The sequence below is a fragment of the Tasmannia lanceolata genome, unplaced genomic scaffold, assembly GCF_043159265.1.
Source record: "Tasmannia lanceolata isolate RefF3 unplaced genomic scaffold, GAP_Taslan_0.1 ptg000012l, whole genome shotgun sequence".
Taxonomy (NCBI): domain Eukaryota; kingdom Viridiplantae; phylum Streptophyta; class Magnoliopsida; order Canellales; family Winteraceae; genus Tasmannia; species Tasmannia lanceolata.
The window spans coordinates 47,828,526-47,847,967 of NW_027518689.1; the positions used below are offsets into that span (position 1 = coordinate 47,828,526).

A 19,442-nucleotide genomic window follows, 5' to 3' on the forward strand; every position below is an offset into this window, starting at 1 on the left:
AAAAGATGAAATGCAAATAGACACATTCAAAATTTATATTGACTCCTTTTTCCAACATTTTTTGTCAATCTTTTCCTAAAAGTGACTGCATTTCAACCTTTTGTTTGGCTTTTCATCAAATGAAGTCATTTTCTGGAAAAGAAAAACCAAGAGAGGGTGAAAAATGCTTGGAAAGACCTATAGCAAAAGTACCATATACATCACCCAGCCTCCATGAACACTTCAATATTTTTAGCATCTTAGTAGGTATTATTTTCATCTCCCAACTTTATTCCATGCCTTTGACCATGAAGGTTTCATCCATTCCAAACATCATCTTTTCCGTCTCCTAGCCCTAGAATCACAAAAAGCACAGTAACTAAACAAGGGAACAACTCCACCTTTCTAAGTTTACAGTTACAATTGCTATCTCCTCCAACCCATTTCAAAACCCTCTGAGACAGAGTAAAATTTCACATAAGACAAGCACAGCCCCATGTACAACCACTGCTAACACTAGCACATTGACCATTGAAGCAAAATTGTTCTTAAAAAATTGAGTATAGGATTTTAAGATATCAACTATAACTAAATAGACTGACCACCTTCTTCAACACCACTCTCTTCACTGGACTCACCACCAACCTCTTCATCATCCTGCTGGCTTGCTTCTGTGGGCTTTGCAAGACCCGGGCCCGCTGATACCTTCACCATTGATGGGCGCAAGAGCCTGTCTCCAAGTTTGAACCCTTTGCGGAATTGTTGAAGTATAATACCTTCTTCAAACTCAGCAGACGACTCCTGCATGATCGCCTCATGAAGCTTTAGAAGCAAATGAAGGGTTGTTAGAAACTTAGGATGGAAAGTATATCAGCAACTCTCAGGACCTGTTTGTTTTAGATTATGGCAACCGATTGTGGACTCCCCAACCGATTATTGGACCTAAAATTGAGTGCAATCTTAGGTCCAATAATCGGTTGGGGAGTCCACAATCGGTTGTCATAATCTAAAACAAACAGGCCGTCAATGTATGACAAAAATGATAAGTAAAGATTAAAAAAGATAGGACTGCACACATATTATTACGAATGACACAATGGTCATAAAAGTCGAGTATATAGAACTCAGTGGCAAGTATATCAGTAACTCTCAATGTATGCAAAAAATGATAACTAAAGATTAAAAAAGATAGGGCTGCACTTAATATATTATTTCAAATGACACAATGGTCATAAAAGTCGAGTATATAAAACTCAGTGAAAAGACTTGACTCAATCAAAATACAACCGATAAAACCCAAGAAAACCTTTTTTTTTGTAGGAAAGCTGGGATTGAACATCAGTGATCAGACCTCTTGGTTGAAGAACAAAGCCTTTCACCAGTGAGCTAGAGGCTCAACCCGTGGAAAACCTGAGAAAACTTGGCCAAGCACACGAGGAATTAAAATTTTGATCAATTACTAAAAAAAAAAAAAAAACTGATAAAAAACTAGAAAGCTCCAAAAAAAAATAAGAATATGACATTCCTAAACACAAAACAATCATTTACTCAGTCAAGTTCCGAACTGAGTTCCGAATTGGAGTTGGGCAGTCATCCATTCTAGTTCAAGTTTCAAGGTTCTAGACCTTGCCACTTTGTATGACACAGGTAAGACATTAGTCACTCTGCCAATCAAGGGAATTACCACAATTGTTTTTTTGAAATGAAAACACCACAATTGTTTTTTCTTTCGAATGACTTAGTACCCTTAAATACACTATTTATAAGTAAAATATAAAATACTGTGCAATTATTTTCATGGTAGAGGAAGTATTAGGATCAATATAGGGAATTGACTCCACACTCCTTGTGTCAATAACATTAATCCAATCTTTACTTTATACCATTCTATTTTGCTTTTAAAGGCACCTACAATTCACAAGATGCTCTCAAAGGCCAATCAGGGAAGTGGTTAATAAATGTGGAGTGCCGTTATCGAAACAGGGAGTTTGAATACCATTTCTGTAAATATATGGTGCTTTGAAATGGGTTAGTCTGGTTGGAAAGGAACAAAAGGAGGTATTCCTGTATTTTTTAAAAGCACATGAAAATAACTATTTTCACATAAACCCCTTCAGTTCTTAGTGACAAAACAAAAATATAAACCAAACAAAGTAAATCTACACTAACCCAGCATTTACAAAAGAATAACTGGAGAATCTTTTTATGGTTGGGTATTCTTATTCTATGAAAAATCCTAGCAAGTTTGTCAAATTTGAAGTTCAAAGAAGTTAATCACATAGATACATATTTGGCATCCTAAAAAGTTGTGGAGGATCTCTGGATTTTATCTTTTAAAACTAGAGTTCTAATTCGAAACATACAACAGAATAATATCTACCAAACCTTGTAGGGAAACAGAAAAACTTACCAGTGGGTCAAATGCGTTGCCAACAGTCTCCACAGGGATGACGCCTAGTGAGCCCAGAATCTCAACGAACTGTTTATATATGCTTTGGTAGCTGTTATTGATTTTCTCTTCTCCCTCTGTCTCTACTTTAATCTGAGCCTTAGCTCTTTCAAAATTGTCCAACACAGGCAACAGACTCTCAACCACTTCTCCCTGCACATTTGTCACCAATGATAGCTTTTCTCTTTCGGTCCTTTTCCTGAAGTTATCAAAGTCTGCACTGATCCTAATAATGCGATCCCTTTCTGCTGATAATACGGCAGACAAAGTAGTGACTTTGTTTGCGAATGATTTCTTCTCATCTTCAATGGTTAGAAGAAAGGTCTCTATCTCACCAAGTGTGGATTTGTCATCATTTGCTAATGCCTCCTGATATGATTGTAATGAAGCCATTATTACTGAAACCGGTTTTTCTTCTGCATCAATAACTGCCCCATTGTTCACGTTGTCAGCAATTTCATCATCAGAACTTCCCTGTTAAACAGATTTATTAGCATCAAAAGGTCAGAGACATGATTCTCTATTTTTTATTTTTATTTATTTACTGGAAAAACATGATTCTCTAATACAAGCGCGGAAAATACATAAAAGTATAAAACACAAAAATAAAAATAACAACATTGTGGAGACGTGTTTCCGGAAGATGTTGTAAGCCCCCAATGTGATGAATCATGTAACAAAACAATTCATATATTGTTTTCGTTTCTTTCTTTTTTTGGAAGGAGAAAGGAGACACCCAGTAAAGTTTACTAAAAGGGAGAAAGACTGTCATAGGAAAAGTATATATGTCAAGCCAAATGCCCACTACAAGGCTTTGTTTGAGAAACCCGTATCCTTTAACTAAATTCCCTCCTCTCCTACTATCCCATTCTCCTTTTGTTACGATTTCTTTGTAAGAACGAAGTATAAAGAATTAGACAGTTGAAATAGATACAACCTGGGAAAGGTAGGATAACAAAAATCTAGGGATTGCAAACGAATGGTAGGGAGGAAGAGATGGCCATAGAAGGTCATCGCAAGACATAATGATCAGCTAATTTGCTCTAAATTGATGAACACAAAAGAGGACGTGGGGTGGGGGGTTACAAACTGGATGGAATAGAAAACTGAAAAATTATGCATTAGTGGAAAGTCACTGCAACGGAGAGGTGGGTCTCATAATCATATCAAGCATACCTACCATTAAACCCCTTTTGGTTCATTGTTACCTGCTTCTTAGAAAATCATATATTCTATATTTCTCCAGAAAAATACATAAAAGTAAAATATATCAGGAACTTTTGTTGGGGGACTGCCTATCTGACATCTCCTCTTCTCATTTCTAGTTATAGAATCGAGAATGATTGCAAGCAACATCTTTTACTTAGTTTATTTTTGTGAGAAAAGAAAAGATAGATAGACGGCAATGTTTTTCTTTACGCCTCAAAAGAAGAATTGCTCAAGCACACCAACAGCATGGTGAATGCTTCAACGGAAAACTCTTCCCAGGTCGTTCTGGAAACATACATGCTGAAGGAAATGAGACAAATATGATGATGTAAATGCAAATTTCAACAGCCTCCAAGAACTGTTAGTACTTGCATAAGAAGCTGCAGAAAAATTGGGCACAAATGGATTGTACTCATGGCATCATGGTAACCATCTACATCATCCAAACAGAGCCTAATTGAGCCCGCCCATGTCAAAAATTTCCAAAAACTTAACCCCCGTTATCATTTTGGTTAACATGAAATTGGTGAATTTTATGGGATTTTTAGAAATCATAGCCAACGCTTAGAAGTCAACTACGTTACTTATTTCGTTTAGATCACCGGAATGTATATGTGATTGGTTTTTTTTTTTTTTTTCTGAAATAAACTTCTTTTTTTTAATGGTGAAAATTTTATTAGAAAAAAGCAACGACCAAGACGGTCCAAAAAAGAACAACAAGAACTTAAAAAAGTACAGTGAGGAGCCCTCAGGACAAAGTAAGGAAAAATATTGAGGGAGGAAATCAAATATTTCCACTCCCTCCCTCTCAATACCCTCCTTGGCTAACCTATCGGCTACCTCATTGGCCGAACACCTGACATAATAATAGGAGATAATGGCATTACCAACACGATCTTGAGGTCCATCAAAGAATGGTGCAAACCACCAAGGAAAAGGGTGGTTTCCTTTGAGCCATCTAATCACATTTAGTGAGTCCCCCTCAACCACCACTTTATTAAGATCTACATTCTCAAGAAACTTTATTCCTTGATGAATGGCACGCACTTCGGCTTCATAGACATCTGCAAGGCCAATGGGGCCCCTGAATGCCCATCTCACTACCCTTGAACGCCAATGGGACAGGAATTTTCGGATTTGTATATGTGATTGTTCTAAATTGGAAAGGTTCCTGATTGAAAAGATGCATTTTTGGTTTGCAATAAGTAACTCGTACTCTTGCAGTAGGGGAAAGATCTCAAATTTGATGCAGAGAGTAGAAAGTCTAATTTCAGCAGTTTTGTGGAAAGTAGCTTGTCTAGAGTTCATACATGAGCATCCATCTACAGTTGTATGGTGTATACAAGTTCTGGGATAGAATTATTATAGGATTGTGCATATATACATTTTATGAGAGTGTATATAATTCAAAGGGATATAATTACCTTTATGCCCACTTGTAATTAAGTACAGCTGAGAAATGATTTTCAATTATTATATAACAAATAGAAGACAAGTCGCGAGGAGTGACTCGAACTTTTTCCCCACAACTACTCTCTATCACAGCAAGGTTCATCGTAAGTCGTAACAAAGATCTAAGCTGCTAGTTCATGAACAGGAAAAAAAAACTTTTAATGATAGATATCTTTTGTTAGTTAGAAATAATACACGCATGCAGTCGTGGGAATTTTTATCAGATCTGTTGCGTGTGGTTTAGATCTGGGAGTTGACTTCAGATCTATCCTTCGAGACTTTTTCACAACTAATTGTCGTGAGACACAAGGACTTTCCTCCATCTGTTCATAAGTTATGATCATAAAACCCTATGTCCAATTACATAACTTCTTCATGGAGTTTGGGGTTTGTTAAAGGTTGTCTTTGAGGATTACAACTCATCTTCGATCTGTTTATGATCGGATTCACATGCTTCTAATTCAAATACTCTAGGATTTATGAGAAGTCTTTTCGAAAAATGATCTTGTGACTGAAATTAGTATGATTTATGACCTATTGAGCACTTTATGAGATGTTTTTGAGGTCTTGATACAATCTATTGCGAAGGGATTTTGTTTGTCCCTTTGGAATTGTTAGTTTTTGACATAAATGGTTGTTTCTATTATAGTTTAGTGGTCTAGCATGGCTTTTGCAAGTGATAGATTTGATTCCATTACCATCAGGTTTGATGGAACTAACTATACCATGTGGGAATTCAATTTCCACATCTTCATAGAGAGAATATGACCGATAGGAATCTTTATATTGTGGGCAGCTGCTGCCCGTTGATGCAATTCTGTAGTGCAATTTTTCTGTTTCTAATAAAGTTATCTTTTAAAAACAGAAAGTAGTGGGTGCCTTGACGTGTGACCATAGTTAGCAAAACGTGTTTCGGCAAAAAAAGGGGACGGAAAAAATTTGACTTTAATACGTCATTGGTTCAAAAAAAAACGTAGTAAAAAAACAGAAACACAAGAAAATGAGTTTAGAATTTTGTCATTTACAAAATATGGTGGGGGTAAAATTGGAAAGTTGGAGTTTTAAACGGAGTTTTAAACAGCACACCATTAAAACGTGTTTTTTTGAAGAAAAAAACTCCGTTTAAAATGGAGTTTTGCTAACCATGCGCGTGACAAGCGGGCAACGGAACAAGGGCAATGCAAAATCTAGGTTAAGATACCATGGGTGCAATACAAAATCTAGGTCAAGATCCCATGTGATGGGATGCAAATCTAAGTCAAGCTAACTTCAAACATCTTAAACTTCTAAAGGGCATAACTTTGTGCCTAAGTATGCATTCTAAGCCATCTATATCTTGCTTAAGAGATGCCTTTGAAACCTAAAAATATTATTTCAACATATTTTCCATATTTAAACATATAAGCATCATTATTAGCTAGTAGAAGTTACCATGTTGAAGTTGTAAATACCCGAAAAAACCCCTAAACGAAAATTCATTTTCTCCTATTAAGAAGGGCGTTTTTTTCCTCTAGTGTTTGGCTTTGATTAGGGCTTCTTAAAGAAAGCCTATAAATACATCTTTTTGGAGTTTAATCAAACCCTAAACTCGTTTTGTTCAGCCCCAAGAGAGGATTATCGTGAGAAAGAAAGAGGAGATCGACTTTTGGAAGAAGAAAGCGAAGATCAAGGTAAGAACTATGTTCTTTATTGATTTATATTATTAGAAACCCCAAAACAAGAATTTTGTGATCTTAAAAAGATGAAAGCGAAGGTTTTATTTCGTTTAATATGTGCCTTAGAACTAATCTCGGTTTCCTTAGGATTCGCTTTGTTATGGAATCCCTAACGAGCCCAAGATCGGATCATTTTGTTTTTTAGAAAAGTTTATCCTGAACGGTCGAACCAAAAGGTTTAGATTATTTTTACAATAATTATGTGTCGATTCGAGCGTAAAATTAGATTAGTTGGATTCCTCTCGTCGATACGAATCCAACGGATGCGGCCACGCACGAATCGGAGCTAAAACGAGAAAGTTTGGTCCGTAGAAGTTTTGGTAAAATCAGGGACGAATCTGGAATTATCGCAAAGAAATTAGGAAACTTAAAAAATTCATAACTTCTTCGTTTCTTGTCCGTTTTCGACGCTCTTGTACTCTACGGATGTGCCGGAAGCGAGTACTTTCTGTTAAAAATATGTAAGCCCAAGGGTACATCCCTCTCTTGTTTTGATGATCAACAAACACAAATTGATGGCAATTTGCTAATGGCTTCTCTATTGTTGTGATTTAGACAGGTTTCATTCATGTCAACACTTGAAGCTAAAAAAACAAGGGCTAGTCTTGGAGAAAGTCAAGTCTTGGTGGTCATCCTTCAAGTCGTATGCTGTATCAAAGAATCAAGGAAGCCACAAGTGCAAGAATGTATTTGAAGGCTATCTCAAGACAAGGAGAAGCTCATGCAAGCGCCCAACAAGATTGAAGATCAAGAAGACTCAAGATTATAGTTTTAGAATGCATGGGAGTTCTCTTGGCATTTAGTGTTTGAATGTTTTGATGTTTTCAAATCATCTTTAAAACATTTTTTCCTAAGTGCATTAATGCATTTGAGAACACATGTTTAAAACCCAAAGACCATGGCCTAAAGTCCCTTAAACAAATATTTCAAAACTAGATTTTTAACACAGAGCCGGTCAACCGGGATAGGCCGGGCGACCGCGGGATGCAACCTGGAATTCCAGGACATCTCGAATTTTATCGGGCCAGTCGACCTGGTCAATACGGTCGACCGCGGAATGATTTCTCAATTTTGAGAAATCATCTAGGTTGGTCTCGGCGGACTACCGCTACCCCCTCGATCGACCGCGGAACGTTTTAAGGCAAAATAATTTTTGGAAACAGATTGCCCATGGCGGGCGACCGCGAAGGTCCGGTCGAGTGAATAAGTCTTTTTCGAGCCAAAATATTTTTCAAACAGGTAGTCCTCGGACGGCGACCGAGGTGACCCCGGTCGCCCGCGGCGGTTTAGCATTTGAAAATAAAAAAGAGGCACCCGATAAGTGCGGGCGACCGTCGTGGCTCGGTCGACCGCGTCGATTCGGCAAAAGAGTCGTTTGAGCCTACCAGTGGTAGGTGCAACTACCCCACCTACCCAGTTTTATTACGGTTTTGCCATTGAGGTTTTCTAAATGAACTATGAGTATTTAAACATGAAGAAAAATCTCATTTCACACCTTTTGAATCATTATCAAACCCTAGAGCTTTTCTCTTTCAAAATCAAAAGGATTTTTCATCAAATCTCTTGAGCATTCAAACTTGCATTCATTTCTTGCCAAGAGATACTCCCATAAGCATTTAGTTTCAATCATTGGAAGTCCTGTGAGCTTTGAGAGTTGTATTCACCTTAAAGAGGCTTGAGAGCTTTTCATTTTTTTTCTTCCTTCTTCTATTTGTACTTAGAATCGCAAAGAGGAGTTTCTTGCTTCCAGGCCGCGGTGCAACAAAGAAGAACGTCCTTGGAGGCGGAGTTGTAATACAAGGATGTGTCCCCTTGTGGAGGTGGTGATCGCTTGTACACACTTTGTGAGGCAGCGTTGAGGAGCCTTCCCATAGTGGATAAAATCGCAAGGAAATACCAAGTACTTGGGTAGTGGAATAGGTCAAGTTGTGACCGAACCACTATAAAATCATTGTGTGGTCTCCTTGCTTCCTCTCCTCTCTCTTGTGGTGTGATTGGTAATCTCTTTCCATTTTCTATTTGAATATAATTTTGAACAAGGGTTTGGAATAGAAAATTTTTAAAACACCCAATTCACCTCCTCTTGTGGTGTTGCCCATTGGGATTTCAAAATAGTTTCAAAAATTTTTGGAGACTATATTGAAGATAATTCCAAAATACTAAAAAGAACCCTATGACAATTTGCCGATTCTTTTTCGAAGAGGCACCAAATGGTGTCTTGTGTCAGTAGGAGTATATATATGCCTGATAGGAGAGAAATTAATGATGAAACTCATGGAGAATATTCATACTCTTGATTGTAGGTAATTAAGGTGAATTTGAAAAGGAAAGCATTCGTCATTGGAGGTACGAAATTTCGTACTACCTTAGTGCTGCGATTTACCATTTGAACACTATGTCATTGTTGATTGTGAACCCCAAACTTTCTGGATTTGTGGAGCCATTGATAAACTTTAGATCTCTATTTGGGTCTTGCATGCTTAACCATTTTCCTTGATTAAACTCTATGGAATCTTGCTATTTGATATACACATTGGATGTATCTTTCATAACTTGGAACTTTTATGAAAACCTTCACCATCTCCTCATACTATGAACCTTTGAACTATTAGATATTCTCCACTATATGAATCCATTGTGAAACACTCACTTCGAACTTTGAACACCTCCCTTTGGACTATGTGAACTTTTGACACCTTTTGAGAGGCTTAGGTATTTGTGTGAACTTTTGGACCCGCACCAATGGGGATAGTACGTTGGCTTTTGGGGCCCGTCAGTAGGTCTATATACTAACCCTGTCGACAGGTATGTGAACCTAGGAACTAGTTCCAACACCGTTGGCGGTCGGTGTAAGCAATAACACTTTTTGGACCCGTGGGCAGTCAGAGTGAAAATAACTTGCTTTTTGGACTAAGCCGATGATCTAGGGGTGATATCGAACCCATATTGATTTCCTTCGGTGATCCTTTGAATATTGTGACCCCTTTTGTTGTGACACTTTGGCCTATGCGATTATGGACCTTACTCCTCCACATTGAACTTGTCTTAACTATCTCACTTGTGACTTATATCATTTTTTTATTCTGTTACGGACCACTTTTTATAGCATGCATGATCCCACTCTTGTAGTGCGTTATTAAGTATTGAGCTTTCAGCTGACTGTGGTTCATTATTTTTCAGTGTTTGATCCTCGTGGAGCCAACGAAAAGAAGCAGGAGTGATCTCTGATTTCTGATTATCATTACCTTCCAATACTTTTACATTTGTTAGACAGTGAGTATTGTTTAGGATTTATTGAGACTATGTCATTTGATTACGTACTTTGATTTTTATGGGATTAAGGGTTAGATGAGAGGTTTGGAAAGGAATTGAGATTTGATTATTGGATTAATGTAAGACATTTAAATTCAGTTATTTAGATTATTGCAGATGGTTTTGATATTTGTTTTGCTAGCCTTGAATGCTTGTGAAGCTTGCTTTGCGGGTGTACGGCGTTGTCGCACCCGTAAGTCTTGTGTTGTGAATATGTGTGTGTGCGTGTGTGTGTGTGTGTGTGTGTGTGACTTGGGGGTGTGACACAAGTCATTATTTATGATCCCATGTGATGCAAGGCAAAATCTAGGTCAAGTTAACTGAAGGTAACTCCAAACATCCTAACCTTCCAAAGGGCAAACTTTATGGCTAAGTATGCATTCTAAGCCATATATATCTTGCTTCAGGTATCTTTGAAACCTCAACTCAACAACTCAACAAAGCCTTTGTCCCAAGCTAGTTGGGGTCGGCATCTTTTGAGGGCAAATATGATTGAATCTAGAAAATACGTTTAAATAGTATCTTTGAAACCTAAAAATACTATTTAAACGTATTTTCTAGATTCAATCATATTTTCCCTCAGAAGTAGCCCAAAGTTAAATAAGAGTATCAGTGACAAAATTTTGGAACTTAAAAAAATAGATTCTAATTTAAGCCTAAGGAGTCTTTGGGTCTTTAAGAAACTTACTGGGATTGTAATGAATGGCTAAGATTTGGTGAAAATGAAGGGTTTGAAAGTGGTTGACAGGTTGTTATAGGGACTACATTATATACTTAGTTGGTCTTTTGATTATCATGGTCGTTTCTTAGCATTTGCTGGAATTTGAGCCTTATCGCCAGAGTTGATCACGATGTCATCTTCTTTTATGAGATTTCATTGGTTTCTCTACTTGGTTTTCTTTCTTGGACATATAAAATTATAAATAAGCATTATTATGCCGAATGGAACAGTTGATAAGTTCATTTATTCCAACTTACCAAAAAAACATGTCCTTCGGGGATGGAGAGGTATACCAAACTGCAGTTGGCATTGCTTGAGGGTTGAAGTACTTAGCACTTACACCATGTCTGTCTATGAAGCATGGGTGCGGGTGCGGGGTGCGAGTGCGGGTGCGGGACGACACGGGTACGCGGGTACGTGATTTTCAAAAAAACTTGGGTGCGGGTGCGTTCGGGTGCGTTGAATATAATAATATTTTTTATTATTTTATTATATATTTATAAAAATTAAAAAAAATTAAAAAAAATAGGAAAGCAATCAAATAACAATAACATCACCATTCAACAAAAAATAAAAATTCTAATATTACTCTTCATTTCATACGTGATTAAGTTCATCATTAAAGCACCAAAATAACATAAAGCACCAAAATAACATAAAGTATCAATGCATCATCAATCCTAGAAGTCCGTCGCCTCATCTCCAATATTGACAACATCGTCCTCTACGTCGTCAGTAAAAACAATGGACTCCAACTCCGGCTCATCCAAAGAAAGACTAGCAACTTCAAGTACCCCTACATCCTCGAAGGAATCAAATGTATCTTCACCTATGTCCCACATCTTTGTCTCTCCTTGCTTATATTGTGGAGTTTATCTTGAGAGAAGCCGAAGATTGTTATGAACGAAAACCAAATCTTCAGCTCGTTGTGGAGTTATCTTGTTCCTCTTGAGAGAATGCACAAAAGAGTAAGTGCTCCAATTTCTCTCGGCACAAGATGACGATGAAGGTTGCATAAGAATCTTCAAAGCTATGCTTTGAAGCATTGGGGCACATGTACCATGGATGGCCCACGACTCATGAGGCTTGATAGTGATCCGTTCATTGATGGAATCAACATCATTGAATAATCCGGACTTCATGGAGAATTAGGCGAACTTCACATTAGCTCTCGTGCGGTCCGTGGAATTGGTGAAGTACCTCTTGAAGCACTTCATCCTTTCGGTATAAATTTCTGCATCCTTATGTGGAGGCACCCGACTTGAATCTTCACTAAGCCATTGCTCACTATAATACCTTTAAGAAAGAAAAAACTAATTTAGCTTCAAATTTCAAGTCAAAAGTTAGAACTTAGAAATAAACATAAATAGTTAATAATCCAAATAAATTTAAAGTCACCTAACCTTGGATTCAATGAATGACCCAAGCAATGAAGTGGAGTGTTGCTCTTGTTCCAACAAGCAACAAGAATCTTGTGCACCACGTCAAAAAATTTGGACTCTTCTTCTTTCCTCTTTCCTTCCTTCCTATATATCGCCGCCCTTTCTCTATCATGGTATCCCACAAATCATAAACCAAGTGAAGGCAAGACATATCCGTGTCACACTCTCTAAGCATATCATAGATGGGGGATGTAAATGCGAGTATGTAGTCGATAGAATCCCACCATACGTCATCTAACACCTTCTCTTTTACAAAACTCGCTTTTCCCATGTCTTCCTCCCTATAACAAGTCCATTTGTCGCTAATAACCATGCTTGAAGACCTTGCTTTAAGAGTTTCAATCTCTTAAGCATAACAATAACACTTGCAAATCGAGTCTCCGCCACGGAAAGCAGCTTCAAAGTGTTGAACTTGTTGAATATGGCTAGTCTCAGGGAATGATTCATTATGAAATTCTTAATGATGCTAGCATCTCCCGAAACATTCGTTATCCAACTACATTCGTCACATGTAACTTGATTTGCTTCCACATTCTTCGCTGCACATATGTTCTTCAAAGCAAGGTTGAGGGTGTGCACCACACATGGGGTCCAAAAGATGGAAGGAAATTGTGCCTCAATAAGTTGCCCGGCCGCCTTGCACTTTGCGGTGTTGTCGGTAATTACTTGGACAACATTTTCATGCCCAACTTCCATAATTACTTCCTTCAACAAGTTGGTAATGAAATGTCTGTCCGGAGGCAAATAACCAGAAATTGGATTGTTGGCCGTATAAGAGTATGAACTCGCATAGTGTGGGTTCCTTGCTAGGTGAAATGGCAAGCCACCGGAGTAAAGAATCCGAGCAATCTCGACATGTAGGTGATCGCGGGCCGCCATGTTAAATGCCTTTTCAATAGCACTCACACTTCCACTTGGACCACTTGTCTTCCTCCTCTTTAGATCAAAACTTGGAGGGACAAACATACTACTTGGGCAATTCAATGATCCACTACTTGATGATGGCGGCAATGGCACTCTCTTGGGAGCATTTTGCTTCATAGCCTCCTTGCATTCTTCCTCCAACCTTTGCATTCTGAGTAGGTCACTTGCTTTCACCTTAGGACACGCTCTGATTCCTTGTCCCGATACCTTCAACAAGTGCGCTCTAACCCTTGTGTAGGAGCTATTCCAACTCTCATGACAAAAATTACATTCTCATCTCATATTCCCTCCACCCTTAGGATCTTTATCAAATCTAGTGGCATACCTCCATAAGGGCTCCAAGAGGTCTTCATCACTAGAAGTAGAAGGTGGTGCATTTGTGGCTTGGGTGGCGCTACTATCCCCGGACGAAGACATTCTATTAAAAGAACAAACACAAATTTAGTAAGCAAATAAGCTTATTGGACTCCCAATCGGTTGTCATAAGACTCATAATCTTATATCTTGATGGTCTAAACCCTAAGCCCCTAATTGTGAGCCCAAATCAAGTTATTGGAGTCAAAATTAAACATAATTTTGACTCCTAAAATCAGTTTTGGGCTCCCAATCGATTGTCACAATCTTAAATTAACATGGCCCTAAAGGGTAAAGGGCTAAAGGCTAAAGCCCTAACGACCTAACCCCTCTAATTGAGCCCTAAAGGGCTCCCAATTGAATGTCACAATCTCAAATTAACATGGCCTAAAAGCTCACAATTGGAAATTTGGGATTTCGGGCTTTAGGCCCTAAAGCACTAAATCCCAAATTCCCAATTGTGACCTCCAAGCTGAAAATCAGTTTAGGGCTTCAAAATCACAATTCTATTTAAGATTATGCGAACCGATTGTGAGCTCCAAATTGATTTTTATGTGACTTACAATCGGTTAGGGCTTTAGGGTATTTTTTAGGACAAATCACAAATAAAAATAATGCAAATTACAAATAAAAACAAAGGAAAGAGAGTAGAGATACAAAAAAAATAGTAGAGAGAGATACAAAAAGAAAGAGAGAAGTAGAGAGAGTACCTTTAAGTAGGGTTAGGTTAGGGCTCCGACGGTGGCGGAGGCGGCGGTAGTTGCAGGGAGAGAGAGGAGAAACCGAGAGGGAAAGGAGAAAAAGAGAGAAGCCCGAGAGAGAGTGAGAGAGGAGAGTTGCAGGGAGAGAGAGAGAGAGAGGAGACGCGGAGAGAGAGAGAGAGAGGAGAGTTGCAGAGAGAGAGGGTGAGGGACGAGACAGAGAGAGGGGGTTTTAAAACCCCTTTTATAATTTAACACCCCCCCCCCCAAATTGTTATTGGCAGCCCTCTTTTTTTTGTTTTTTTTTTAAACACTTAAAACGTGTCGGGTGCGTCGGGGTGCGCACCCCAAGCGCACCCGACCGTCAAAATTTTTAAAAAGAAAAAAAAGGTTTTTGAATCGAGTACGCACCCGAGCGCACCCGATACGGGTACACGGGCCATTTTGAAGCACCCGTGCTTCAGAGATGTCTGTAGCAAGTGTACTTGCCTTTTGACATAAACCCCATAGCATAATTGTGACAAAAGCTTATATCCGAACATAACCAATTTCGGTCCATTGTTAGCAAAACTTCATTTTAAACGGCATTTTTTTGAAGAAAAAACGTGTTTTATTGGTGTCGTTTAATACTCCGTTTAAAACTTTTACAATGAAAAAACTTCGTTTTTTTTTTTAGGCAAACGTTTTAAACATATTTAAAAAGTGTTTTAAACGTTTTAACCACGTTTTTTTTTTTTTTGCCAACTTTACAATTTTAGCCCCACCATATTTTGTAATTTTGTAAATGACAAAATTTTAAACTCATTTTCTTGTGTTCCATTTTTTTTTACGACATTTTTTTTAACCAATACCGTATTAAACTTGAAATTTTGCCGCCCCGGTTTTTTGCCGAATCACGTTTTGCTAACTATGTTTCAGACTACCTAAACAATAACCAATAAACATAAGTATTATACTGATGATTGGCACTAAAGGGGATGTAGGTATATCAGCTTATTCTTGAGTGTTGGCTTGGGCACTATACCCAGAATCAGTGTTTAAAAACGCGGATTTGACGCGGAACGCGGCCAAGAAAAATCCTTGTTGACTCGGCGCGGACGCGGCCAAGAACGCGGTTAACACGGTTGACAAGGTCATAACTCGGGAGAGTCAAAGGAGTTTATTGACTCTGTAAGGCAAAACGCGGAACGCGGATATGGTGAAACGCGGAATGCGGCCGAGGTAAAAAGGAGTCGACTCGGGCGAGTTCCTTGCCGAGTCAAGGAGTTTTTAAACACTGCCCAGAATCAGAGGTTGGCTGTGGTCTAGGCTAGTGTGCCAGCAATGCCCCTTGGGACCCAAATCAGAGATCAGTCGTGTGATCCCAAGCTTCGGCTCGGGCACTAGGTGCCATATCAGAGGTTGGCCGCATGATCATAGGCCTGCGTGCCCCCCAACACCGCAATGGTGCTACTGAATAAAGATAATGGTTGCGCCTTTCCCATCACCAATCGGTTTTGAGATAGTAGGTAAGGCCACGATCCTACATTGAGAAGTTTCGGCTTCAATCATATGTTTAAAGTACCAAATTATGGTATTATATGGTTGGAGAAGAAAAAACAGATGCAGGACTAGAGAATGCTGGTAGAATATACTTTTTGACTAGCAGCATGCTATTTATAGAAAAAAACTAATCAAGTCTTGAAGGTTACCTAATTGCAAGGGATTCAACAGTTCAAAACTGTACCTCAGAAGAGGCATTCGGGTTTGATGTCAATCAGTGGTCTAGGATATGTGCCTACAAACCCATGAAAAGGTTAATATCGTCTAGAACTATTTGGGCATCATTCTCTTGAATAAAGTGCTACAAGCTACATTTGAGATAGATAATAGCAATAGTAAGTTGGTAAGTTGGTAACTAAGTCATTGTCAGGACACTCCGATGCAGTGATGTCCTTTGGTATGAGTGGCTTGGATTATTGAGAGAACATTTGGTTCACTTTGTCTTTCAAAGCTATTCTAATTACAAGAAGAAATGAGAGAAAAATTGGGTTTAAGAATAAATAAATTAAAACCCAAAACTTCAATCCAATAAACAGACCCTGGTTGAGGAAAAACACAAACACTGACACATAACATGGGTTACTATTAATTTCAGCTTAATTAACTTCAAAAATGGCAAAAAATCGAATAATTCCATATGGATTTTGCAGCAAAACAAAAACCCATTTGTTTTTGCGTGTACTGCAAGCCAAAGAAACAACGAAATAAAATATATGAATTCAAAATGGCATAAAAAGGAAGAAAATGAAAGAAAAAACCTGGGTTTCTGCTTCTTCAGCTGTGTCTGTCTCTATAGCTTCTTCATAGGCAGCAAATGGCAGAAACTTGGGGAGCTGAAGAGATTTTTTTGAGAGAAGGGAAACCTTTTTTTGTGGGGGTCTTATGCATATCTGTTTGAAAGAAATGCTTAAACGCTTTTGGTGTGTGAAACTGAGGCCTGATGGAGGGAGGAGAGGAGGTGGACCTCTTAGGATTGTGGCCATTAGAAAGTAGAGAGAGAGAGAGAGAGATTGAAGAAAATCCTCACAAATTGGAGGGGAAATTATAGAAGGTTCAGGAAAATGTTATTCCATTGGCATACATAAGCACCGAGTTTGATACGGTTTTGGCAGTGATCCAAGCCATTCATTTGTTGGGGCTACACGTGACTAGGCCCTGCCTGGAAAATCATAAGCAAAATAAAGAAATAACGTTAGGGCATGTTTGGACATGGGGGTATTTTTTTTCTCTCATAAAAAATGGATATTTAAGCTGCTGTTGGATCAAATATCAAGGATGCGATATGTTCGGTCCGTGTGCGTGGACGCGTGTGTGATGCGCATGAAAACTCAGTTTGAGGGGTCGACGATCGAAACATTTCCATTCCTTAAGCTTGGATTTCATGTGATTGAGAAGAAGAAGGGAACGGCACTTCTTCCTTGGACTCCTCTATCTTTGCACAGATGGAAAAGACCTTTTTAGTACAAATGCGACGGTAAATGTGTGGATGTCCACATTCAGAATGTGAACAACATGTCACGCGCAGAACGTGAATGGTTCACAATTGGTCAAAACGTCGATGCGCGCTAAACGCAAACAATGTCTCGATGCACGCAGAATGCAAACAACTTTCAAGTTCGACCGACCATTCGATTTGGCTGAACAACAAACAACAAAGGCAAAATGCCAGCACGAGGGAGGGTTGAATTAAAGAGAAAGACTCACCTGGGAAGATGAATTCATTGCTTCCTTAATTTATATAAAAGTTGCAGCTACAAAAAATAAAGGGCACAGTACTGAAAAAGTAAAGATAAAATGTTAAAACATGTTTGTATTTGGTTCTACGACCTCTTCCCTGGAGACAATTGTCTAGTAGTATAGCTTTATTCGGATTGTTCCTCATTAACCCACGTTCTCTTGAAGGAAATTTTTCGGTAAATACCCATTTCAGACTCCCTTATTTGCATATCATCCATTCTTCCAGGTCATTATCATCCACCTTCCCTCGAGTGACAACTGAAGTACCACTTCTTTGACTGGTTGTTACTCAGCCACTCGATCACGCTCGACCGATCAGGTTTAAAGATAAGTATAAGTATGAGATAACTCCTGATAATTGTCTAATCTTTTAGATTCCACTATTTGCACGTTCTCCCACTCCTATCAAGTGCTAGCTCGGTATAAAACTTCATTGGCTCGGTCTAAAGGAGTCATCATTTAATAAGTCGGTCTCTCGTGACAGATAATGCCAAAAAAATGGGTGTAAACACGATGATGAGTACACCTTTGCATCGTATAATTTCTCCCTTTTATCATACCCCATTAAGAAAATAAAAATTAATAAGAGGTTACTTTAAAAACTTAAGACCGACCTTTTCTACCATTGTAATTGGTGGTCTCCGTGGATAGAGATCTAGCATTTGAAACTCTAACACTCGTAATTCAAGTTTATAGTTTATTTTCACAAGCATCAATTTCATTTTTTGGTAGGGCAACAAAGAAATGGGCTATAATATATTTTATTCAAATTTCATTGAAATCGATTACCAAGACAATGTTTCTAAAATCAATTTACCAAGTTTAGATTACATCCTTCTTTTTCCAAGGAACAATTAACACTTTAAAGCCATGCATGAACTTTTTTTCCCCTTGGAATATTAGCTTACCCAACGGTGAGGGACGGTGGGAGAGGCATAGATACTAGAGGGACACACTGAGGATAGCGCAGGATCGGGAAATGAAATGGTCTACACAAATATGCTCACCTTTTTCCTTATTTTTATCCACTTCTCACCCTCATCTCGATCTCTCAAATCTGTCTCCTTCTCCCGCCTGCCTACCCATTTCCCACCACTTGGAGACACTAATTTATCATAGAAAAATTCTTAGCTGCTAGACATGGCCTTAAAAAAATAATAAATCCAAGGTCTGGTTAACTAATTTAACATAGGTTTTAAAATTCTCATATAGAACTTTCTCCTAAAAAATTGCAATGTAAAAAACTAGGAAGAGCCGTTATTTTTCTCCCAACACACTAGAGGGGGGTGTCTCAAGTGAAAAAAGGGGCGAATATGTCATTTCTCTTTTAAAAAGATAACATCCAATTAAGAAAACATTTAATAAGAGAAGGAATGCCATTGTCAAAATTGAAGTATGGAAATCATTTCCCTTTCTCTGTCACTAGACTCAATCTTCATCACACAAGTGGCAGGCATAAGCAAATTGGGACCAATCATATGGTCCATCCTATCAAAATGGCCCAGTGTCCATTAGGGGTGGACATGGTTCCGGTTCGAACCGGGGAACCGAACCGAACCGGCACATTTGGTTCGGTTCCAGCTATATATGGTTCGGTTCCGGTTCTAAAAATTTGGAACCGGTAGATATTCGGTTCGGTTCTGGGTTTGGGATCCCGGAACCGAGAACCGACACTACTTAGGGATTTGATAAAATCAGTCCTCCCCCATTTAATTCACCCCTCTGTAACGTTTTCCTTTGCCTTTAAAATTTTAACTCACCCCCCTTTTACCGATTTGTAGTTCATAACTTCATATATAATTTGATAGGGCCTATTTGTAGTCCACATATATAAATGTTATCCCAACTTTGATATGCATTGGATATTGTATATTAGGAATTGCCCAAAACTTTGATACGAATGGT

At 38.5% G+C, this 19,442-nt stretch overlaps 1 protein-coding gene across 1 annotated transcript; it reads right to left on the reverse strand.

Moving 5' to 3' along the window:
* Positions 1-359: 359 nt before the first annotated feature.
* Positions 360-17,021, reverse strand: LOC143888391 (uncharacterized). Its single transcript, XM_077392785.1, has 3 exons — positions 16,559-17,021; positions 2,390-2,902; positions 360-801 (listed from the first exon to the last, which is right to left on the reverse strand). Exons 1-3 carry the CDS (start codon positions 16,781-16,783, stop codon positions 568-570), a joined length of 972 nt encoding a protein of 323 aa, XP_077248900.1. The 5' UTR covers positions 16,784-17,021; the 3' UTR covers positions 360-567.
* Between the last annotated feature and the right edge of the window lie 2,421 nt (positions 17,022-19,442).

Bases quoted from the DNA above. Each gene is read 5' to 3' on its own strand.
- LOC143888391 (XM_077392785.1), bottom strand. From the start codon at position 16,783: ATGGCCACAATCCTAAGAGGTCCACCTCCTCTCCTCCCTCCATCAGGC. The intron at 2,903-16,558 runs GTTTTTTCTTTC...TCTGTTTAACAG, and splicing joins CTGAAGAAGCAGAAACCCAG to GGAAGTTCTGATGATGAAAT. The intron at 802-2,389 runs GTAAGTTTTTCT...TTGCTTCTAAAG, and splicing joins GCAACGCATTTGACCCACTG to CTTCATGAGGCGATCATGCA.